This window comes from Chelon labrosus (assembly GCF_963514085.1).
Source record: "Chelon labrosus genome assembly, chromosome: 10".
NCBI classification, from domain to species: domain Eukaryota; kingdom Metazoa; phylum Chordata; class Actinopteri; order Mugiliformes; family Mugilidae; genus Chelon; species Chelon labrosus.
In genome coordinates this window covers 7,312,798-7,322,708 of record NC_140360.1, presented here as the reverse complement: position 1 = coordinate 7,322,708, position 9,911 = coordinate 7,312,798, and the positions used below count along the sequence as shown (strand labels likewise).

The following is a 9,911-nucleotide window of genomic DNA, read 5'->3' as shown; positions in this document are numbered from 1 at the left end:
CGACTGCAATTTCACCAGTGATGGACAAGGTGTCACCGCGACATGGGGCCCGTATGCTTCATTCAGTTGGTGCCTCAGCTGAGTGGCGAGTGACTCGGGCTCCCTTCTCACAGTGTGTGCTGGGCTGAGCGGGGAAAGCCGGGGAGAAATAACAAGCGTGACGGACGAGTGATGAGAGACAGACCGACATCCGATCGAACCCAAGGACTCCTTCACCGAGAGTCTGGCATGCCGACGACTTCTCACACAAACACACACATTTCTCTCCTCGTCTAGTCAGATGGAGAGACAGAGGCTAGGTGAGAAAGAAGAAGAGACAGGACTGAGAGCGAACGCACGAGAGCAGAAATAAGAAGTGTCGGTGTGAGACAGTGGGAAACGTCAAAGCCTGGGGTGATTGAGAGGCTGAGAAGAAGTGTTATGGTTGTGTTTGTGTAGGCTACGGATGTATGTACGTAGATGTGTGCACTTGTACAGCTGTCTTTCTAAGGACCAGTTTGAGTTTTACAAGACTGAGGGTTAAGACTTGGTTTTAGGGTAAAGGCTACAATTAGGTTATGGTTAGGGTTAGGGTAAGGCACTTAGTTGAGATGGTTAAGGTTACGGTAAGGGGCTAGGGAATGCATTATGTCAATTAATGTCCTCACTAAGATGTACAAACGTGTGTGTGTGTGTTTGTGTGTAGAGATGAGAGACACCCCGTGCCTAGCTGAACTTGAGCTCAACCCTCTCTCCGACGCTCCTGCAGAGTCTCGTTGCATCAACCTTTTTGACTTTGAAACCGCTGCCAGATCACTGTGGACTAGTTCCTGTGGTTTCTTTGCTATCTTTACTTTTAGGAGGATGAATTATTGCCTGTTTTGCTACATGCGAATACAACTTAACAGAGCGTAGCCAGTTAATGTTTAACATTTCCTGTTCTTGTCTCAGTATTTTCTGGGAACATCCTCATGTTATGTACTGGAATGGTGCGGTAGCAGCGGAGTGTGTTTGGAGGCAAATACAGGGCAACAAAATGTTGTGTTACATGAGGACTCCCACTAGAGACACTTGATTTCCTTAGCAGTGTAGAAATTATGCAAAAAGTTTAACAGTAAAGGAGACCTTTCTTGAGGTGCGCAAGAACAAGAACAAAGTTCGTTCTGGCCAAGTCATTTATACTTCACGTTAAACTCAAGTGCCAAACTCATGGGTCCTCATAGGGCCCTCCACTGCAACATACGTCACACATGCTAAGTATTGTGGGATGTACGGGAGATGGATGACAAGAGGCACGTTTCTTATAATTTACGGATGTCACACAGTATGCCGATCTCTGCCCAGGAGAGATAAGCGGTCACACTGCGAATGTTAGCATCTGGGAGCTCATAGAGTGGCCACTAACATTTACACTTTTCTGCATTAACAACGCCCACTTCCCCTGACGTGAGACCGTTCAGACGGATTTAAAGGTCCCATAAAGTTCCAGTAAAACAGAAATTATGAGGCAGTGTAGCTCCACTCAGCAGACTTTCTTTTGCTCACATGCAAATTATTCTACTATTTCTTACTCCCCTCTTCTCGTACTTTTTCCAGATTTACTTTAAGGACCATACCATAAGAATAAAACAATATCCCTGGAACACTTAATCTTGTTTCAATTTACCCTTTAGGTAACTGCACGTATAACTTCTGTTCACTCCTAATTAATTCCCATTAAATGTATAACAGCTGTTACAATCAGCAGAACATTTAAATCAAATGTAGAATTTCTATATCGTCACCACCCGTAACCTCATTTAGCACCAGTCATAGTGCAAATACATATGGAGATTAGAACATCGCTTATAATAACAGTTTGATAATAGTGCTTGAGTTGGACACTTGAAAAAATCCCTGACTTATTTACACATACTTGGCAAGAACTGCTGTACAAACTAATATTTCACATGAAATGAAATGTGCTGGAGCCCAAAGCACTTGAAAGCTCGCAAAGAGTATTCGCCGTGTCGTCTTGGCTCTCCCGAGATACAGACGAGAAGAATATTTTTGTTGACACAACACTACGAATGAACAATTTCTGACCAATCACAGAATAGTTGTCGGATACCACACTAGAAGAAAGTTCTGCCAGGTAGATGTGTTGAGAACAAGCTGCGAGAACAAATTTCTTACTTCTTGCAGAGCATGTAACAGCCTTAACATCTCAAGCACTAAACTCTGTTGCACTGGTTTTAAGATTATTTCTGAAGTTTTTTAATCCACAGAGTGGATGTTATAGTACTGAGTTTGCTTCATGCACAGTAGCAGACCTCTGGCGACATTAATGCATTATTATCAATGTGTTCGGTAGTGCGATGCCATTGCTCATCCTTTTCTCTTCTGTCTCTCTGCAGACTTGCAGTCCACCAACAGATCGTCTATCTTCAGCGGTCATCATGGCCAGCTCTCTGTTACCGCCGTCTTTCTGGACGAGTACCGCGACCGCCTCTTCCTGGGAGGGAAGGACGTCCTGTACTCTCTCTTGTTGGGACCTACGACCAGTGAATCCAAAGAGGTGAGGACTCTCTACACAGTAAAAGATGTTAAGTATTATTCAAATACACGGTCTGATGTCATGTGCTGATGATTGATGCATAGTAAAAGATTAGTTACTGTTCAGTCTACATTTATCATTGCATTTTGATTTAGGTTGCATTGGTTCTGCTTGTGGTTTCACTCTGTGGTTGAATGATGATCTGCTGAACGACTGAAGAGATAAGTGTAGTAATTTCTTCCAGAACATCTGTTAAAGTACAAGAGCAGCCATAAATATGGTGACTCAAACCTGAGCTGTCATTTTATTTTACAATACTGCTGTTGCGTCACAAGTGAACCAGTAACAGAGAACAGCCTTGAAAATATTAAATTAACCCTGAAAAAACTTGGATTTCAGAAGAAAAGGCTATAAAATAAACAGATCACACATCTGTTACGGAGGGTTGGTATGTGGCTCCAGACCAGAAATTTCGGGGCTATACATGGCCTGCATACAATACATCTGGCCCTTGCTTTATTTACATAGTCCTTCTAACCTGAACGTCTTCCATATTTTACGTCTCTCTTCCTTTGCCAAAACATTTGATCCCTTCTTTAAAGCAGGAACACCTGTAAAAATGCATAAGTCACACCTTGTGTTTCCATCTAGTTTGTCATAGTATGTGCATACATTCGCCGTTAGGTCTTGTTGAAGACTCACTGGGGTGAAAGTAGAAGCAGAAAGACATGAAAGGTGAATTACGAACCAACAGCCAGATCTGTTAATTGCGGAGTTAGCCTATTAGGGCCCTAGGCAAGAATGTCCACAGGACTTCAGTTGTCTCTTCCCCATAGTTAAAGCACAGTGGTGGTTAACACTGATGGCTCACAGCAAGAAGGTTCTGGGTTCTAATCCAATGAGTGACTGGGGCCTTTCTGTGTGGAGTTTAGTGATTCTAAATTGGCCATAGGTGTGAATGGTTGTCTGTCTCTCTGAGTTAGCCCTGCGATAGCCTGAAGACCTGTCTGTTGTGTCGACCCTTCTCGCCCAGTGACAGCTGGGATAGGCCGTAGCCCCCACGCGACCCGCCAGAGGACAAGCGGCTACAGAAAATTGTCATATTTTAGGATTGTCATATCACAGGAGTGAGTGTTCAGAGTTGTTCACAGGTGGAGGCCCCATAGGAAGGTCTCCTACTGTCATTGAAAACTTAACACATTACCTCACTGTAGTTTAAAGTTTGCCAGCCCTCATGGGCCCCCTACTGGCCCGGGGGCCCCAAGAAGTTTCCTGCCTTGCCCATTGACATACCAACTAAAAAAAAAAAAAAAAAAAACTTCTCTCCCCTATATTACACATTTGATTAACAGTTCAAATAAAGTTGGTGACTCTGAGGATAATCATTGTGTTTATGTTACAGTGCTTTGACACTCTGGTTAAAGCCAAGAACACCAGATGCAGTGTATGTTAACAATTAGGGAAAAAATGTGTATCTCATATCAAAATGTAATCCATATTTAATGCAATTTATTCTGCGGAACAGGGAGCCTAGATGAGTTTTGCTGAGATTTGTGGAGTCAGGGTGTCGTTATATCTTTGAATTATATCTTATTAGGTTTCAGGGGTTTTTACTGCGAGGCTTTATCATCAGGGAAATGAGCGAGTTTAAATTTAAACAGGATTTTATTTCATATAAATGTGATTCTGCAGAGAAAGAAAAAAAAAATGGTTTTGGGGGGAAAATGTGCTCCACAAATGTTATTCATGTTTTTCCTTGCAGTGTGCCACCCAGCGTACTCTGAGTTCCATTAAACTGGGTTCTGAACAAAAATAACTCCGAGACTGAAATCCCCAGTGAGCTTCAGCACTCTAGCTAAGAGCAGCATTGTGTATGTGAATGTATGTGTATTCGTGCTCCTACACGGGTCAAAGAGTGAATGAGCGACTGGGGAACTGACGTACACAGAGAGCCAGAAGTCGCCCACCTTATCCTCCTCTTAATCCTCCTCCTTCATCTCTCACAGCACTCTGTCTTGGCTGATGATCACATTCTTGCTGACGCTCTAGTTCACTGAAAGCTACTCAGGTTTAATACCCACGTTTCTGCTGGAGCCAGCCGCCTTGAGTAGTTCAATAAACTAACATTTTACTGGATTACACACATCTGCCAAATACTCCATAATGAACCAGCGCTGGAGGAAAGAAAAATGAACTCAGTGTTTGTCTTAACATAATGGATTATCTATCTCAATTTGGCCAAATCCCAACTCAGGTGCCCGCGTCCATTGGTGAAAGCCCAACCTCGCAATCGTTCTCAGTGGAGTTGATGTGTTTCAAATGCGTTTTAAAGGAAAAATTCAACATTACCGAACTGAAGCCTGGTCTTCAGGCTTCAGTTTTATGACAAACATGTAAAAAAGATCCGTCTCAATACAAATCCTTAAAAATTCACTGTATTACCACAAAATAACTAGACTGACAAAGCTTGCCAGGCTGTTATTTATTGTTTTTTTTTTCCTGCTCAAACCCTGCCCAGGAAAGCTCACAATGTCCAGTTGGCATAAAAACCTAAATTGCCACCATTTCCACTATAAATCTGACCAACAGTGTAATAATGGGTGGTAGATGTAATTTCAAACATAAGGCTTTAGCTGAATAAAAGTCAGATGGTATTAGTTAAGTCCTTCGTGATCCAGAGCTGGATCCAGTGGCTACTGAAAAAAATCTGCATAGTGGCGAAAAAATAAATCCTTATTGATAATTCTCCAGAAAAAATAAACTAAAACAAATATCTGTTTTTGTCCATTTATATAATGGAATAAATATTACACTTTCTAAATCCACATCACACACTGTGATGGTATTTGATATCACATCTTTGGTGGTTGTACATGAAATGTTCAGCCTTGTTCCTTTGGCCTGGAAGCACGTTTGGTTGTCAGAAACGTTTCAGCACGTTCAGACGACAGGTTTGTTTTCCCCGTGTTTGGTTGTGTACAGTGTCTTTTGCGTTTCCTTGGTGATTCTAAAGTTGGCATCTAGCCCAGCGTACTTTGTGTTGCTTAACTCTAGAGTAATCCCTTTGGCTTGAAAAGAATACTGTGTTAGGAGGACTTGTTGTTTTTCTTCCAGCGGTGTCACCCGCCTCCTCAGTGGTTTGGTCCAATATTTGAAATCCAGCAAATCTAGCCTCGTTTCATGTGTTCTTTGCAGGGAGTACACACACCAAGCTAAGAGACAAGGCAGGGGATGTTATGCACAGATTGCGACAGCATTGATCAAAATGGAAATGCAACAAACTCTAACTCTTAGTGTGTAGCAGCACAATGTTGCATATAATTTAACAAGTCTATTTTTTTATTGTGACATTCAAGCTAAATGGAAATAGAAGTGATGCATTTATTCATAATATAATTTCCCACACGGAAAGAACCTATATAAACATATAGGTTTTAAAATAGGTTTTGAATGTATGTGACATACATAAAATTGGTCATTTTCATATATACGCATATATGCTATATATATGCAGCATGTATGTTATCATATATGCTGCATATATAACGCATATATGCTGCATATATATAGCATATATGTGTATATATGAAAATGGCCAATTTTATGTATGTCACATACATTCAAAACCTATATTAAAACCTATATGTTTATATAAGTTCTTTCCGTGTGGGTTGTGCGCTTGGTTTAAGCTTCTGCGTCGATTTGACCTCAAACCTATGACGACAGCCCAAAACCCTACACCGACCCTAGAACTTACACCTCCCTAGAAATGCAACTACGCGTCATGCAAGCTGTGATTGGTCCGCTTGGCAGTAGCGTATTTCCGGCTGCTTCTCCATCTCTGCAGTTTTTGAATTGATTGTTTTAGATCAATAACGATGGAACACATTGAGGAAAGACTGACTGAGGAGGTTCAAAGGTTCAAGCATTTGTACAACTCGTCTTCGGCAAAAGTTGCAATCGCAGTTGTTGAATGTGAACAAAAATGAACCCAACTGACAAAAAAGGCACCACGCCGACTAGCGTTTGAGCTAGCCGCAAGCCAGACTGAGGAGTGCACAAGTATAAATGGCTCACGTTGGCGCCAGGCTACATGCTTAGGTTATGGCGTCTAGTCCCGCAGAGGAATAAACCGCACTTTAAAGAACAAAGCACACCAGAAGATTTTGATCTATCTCAGAGTCTGATGATTTCTATCTGTCTGATTTTAGATGACGTCTTAAGAATGCCCTTTGAATGTCCTATTTATTTACAGAGGCAGTTCAAAGTTTTAGTTTGAAATCAAAGAAGTGTCTGTGTTCGTGACCTTCAGTTGTTTTTGCTGTTTAAAAAACCCCAAAAAAAACTACTTAAGTTGAAAGATCAGAAAACGACAAATGTGAATTATGTTTGTGGGTGGGATCAAAATGAAAGAACACTTTGAAGATGTAGGGTCACAGTGATGAAGTGTCTAACAGTCAGAACAGAGGCAAGAACCGATGGTGGCTGGTGGATGTCGGCCATGTTTCCTAAAGCGTTCAGAGTGAGACTCTTGGACGATGTATGGAATATCACAAGACACTGACTCAGACCACTGCCGGTCCAGGTTTTGGGCAGGGCTGATTTCACACGATATCAGTATCTGTCAGGCGTGCTATCAAGCTGCTTTGGTCAGACTTTAGTGTGAGCCAAGTGTTTTGACAGCAACACATTCACTGAGTCTAGGATCGTGCCAAAGAAACCGTTTCAGCGATCTAGATATCTTGAAGCCAAGTTTTACACTCGTAATTTATGTGCTCATTTCAGTCAGGCATGAAACAAATCATTTTATCTGATGGATTCCAATCATTGCAAGCCAGATGGTGGACAAAAGCAGCTCAGGTGTTAGACAGACCCTCCGGTCAGATGGTCTGAATTGAGCTGGACTAGAGCTAGAATGAAAGCTTACATTTGGTTTTTATTCACTTTTGCTTTTCTTTTGAAGTGTTCTTGTAAATACTAAGGAACAGTTGATGTTTTGGGAAGTACACTTACTTACATTCCTGTCAAGAATGAGGTTAGAAGCTCAGTACTGCTCTCATTTCCATACAGTAACAAGCATAATGTCAAGCCTGTCTCCTTGTTCCTTCAAAATCCCAGTTCTGTTTAGTTTAGATGCAATGTAATCACTGGATGAATGAATAATATGTTGCAGAGGCAACATATTATTTGGAACAAAGAAGCACAGTTATAAACTGCACTGGACTTGCCAGGGGGTGCTTGGGGTTGGATGGCCAGCACATGAAACGCTCAACCGTCAAACCAGAGACCAGGGTTGTCAGAATTAAACAAAACTTCCACTGACCTTGACCAAACACTGAGCGCTGGAATTTGCTGTGGTTTCATTAGATTGTTGAATGATGGAAAAAAGATTAAAAACACATTGTTAATGACGCAAGACTGATGAAGATTAGCCTCAGGGTAGTTGCGGCTTGCAAAATGGGTTAATTAACCATGCTTCCTCATTACATTCATTCCTCATTCATTACCTTTATCTTCTTATCCTCTAGAGGTCTTGAGGAGGCCTGGAGCCTATCCCAGCTGTCATTGGTTGAGAAGCAGGGCACGCCCTGAACAGGTCAACACCAAAAACCACAGAGCTAACACAGAAAGAAACAAAACCATTCACACCTATGAACTTTAAGATCACCAATTAACATGCATGTATTTGGACTCGGGGGAGGAGAAAACCCATGCAGGCACAGGGGAGAACGTGACAAGAAACGTCCTAGTTGGCCGGCAGGTTGGAACCAAGAACCTTCTCGTCGTGAGGCGTCAGTGCCGCTTGCTTCCTCATTACACTGACAGAAAAATGTAATCTGGTTTCAATAACCCTCCCTTCAAAATGTGTTTGCCGTTTCATTTTTGTTGTATAGGCAGGTCATATCTAGGAGATGGGGTTGCTAACTCAGTTTTTCTGTGGTTGGCGTGTTGCAAACAAGACACGGCAAGCTCTTGGCACGCTCACTTTGTATAAAGCATTACATTTTAAGGTCACCATGAATTTTTAAGGTGTTCCATGGATTTTTAAGACTGTAGATAGACTCTTCTTTAAGCTAGTTGAGGTAGCACAACATACTTCTCGAGGTCACCAATTACTAGACCGGATCATTTTGATTGTGTAGGTAAGAACTCCAAAGAACATCTCCAACGTTGCATCCCAAACTTTTGTCCAGGACCAGAGGAAGAGGAAGACCCCTGGCTAAGAGTAATAATGAATGAAACACATCTATCAAAGCAATAGGCAGTTTCTTTACCATTTTTATTTGCAACACACTGCATTTAATTTCACAGATAGGTAAACTTCATGGGTTTCCACACATTCTTTGTCCATACTTCCCGATTAAACTATCATAATAGAGTGGTTAAAGTAGCTCCAGATTATTGTTCATATATAACCTCAGATTAAGATGACTACGTGTCAGAGAATTGTAATTTCAGGAGCCAGGTTCTCGTCATCTTGATTTGCACCGTGCTTGGCTGTGATGCCTGCAGATTTATGGCAGAGGATCGGTCTCAAGGTTTTACTGCCGATACGAAAACCACGCTTTGATCAGCAGAAGGAGAGAATGCGGTTCGGTCTGGAGCCAGCGAGGCAGAAACAGACGTTCACGTCTTCTAACTTAATTCACGTTGTCTCTCCGTTTCTCTATCACTTCATCACTTGTAATCCAGACAAACACTTTGATAACCCTTGAACTACCACACACATACACACACACTCTCCACAAACACAGAAAACACAATCAGGCTTAGTAAAGCAAGTCGGGGCCATTTGTTTTCTTTTCCCCCTCTGGTTTCTGTTCTCCCCGTTAGCTAACACAAAGTCAGCTTCCTACTAGACCAGACAAAGCCTTATTGTCCTGACAAACCCTAGTAGTCTGCACGCAATTACAGCACACACGTCACTGAAGCTCGGCTGAGGCCGACTTGGGCTTCCCTCCTCAGTGGCGGTCTGAGTTCATTTTTCATTTGCAGAGAGCAGGTTAAAAACTGGCCTCGTTGTTTCAGGTCCTAATTTCATTTCACGGTTATCTGAGATTCACCTCATTTAATAAAGAATGAGAGCTAGACTTTGGGACTTTCCTAATCAGGCAATCTTGGATCTATACTATGAGAAAATTTATGGGAACATTTTATTTTTCCATATTAAGCTCCAGCTGGGCTTGAATGATACTCTAAAGGAAGCTCAGCAGATTCTCCCTGCTTACATGAAGCCAACAATCTGATTTCAGTATTAAAACATCTTTAATTGAATTCTCAAGAAGATTGGTTTCTGAATATGTCAAATTCCTCTCTCTCACACACGGACACTTCCAAAAAAAGAGGGGACGGATGTTTGAGGGGTTTAAATCATTACATTATTTATAAAATTTAA

General features: G+C 41.7%; 1 protein-coding gene across 1 annotated transcript in view; it reads left to right on the top strand.

Annotated features, from left to right (window-relative positions):
- Positions 1-280: 280 nt before the first annotated feature.
- sema3bl (sema domain, immunoglobulin domain (Ig), short basic domain, secreted, (semaphorin) 3bl) overlaps positions 281-9,911 on the top strand; it is a gene marked incomplete at its 5' end in the record, with an annotated part of 50,895 nt that continues 41,264 nt past the window's right edge. Inside the window, 2 exons of the mRNA XM_084552537.1 lie at positions 281-299; positions 2,376-2,536. Of these exons, the coding sequence (XP_084408663.1) occupies positions 281-299; positions 2,376-2,536 (180 nt within the window). The remainder of the gene's footprint in view (positions 300-2,375; positions 2,537-9,911) is intronic.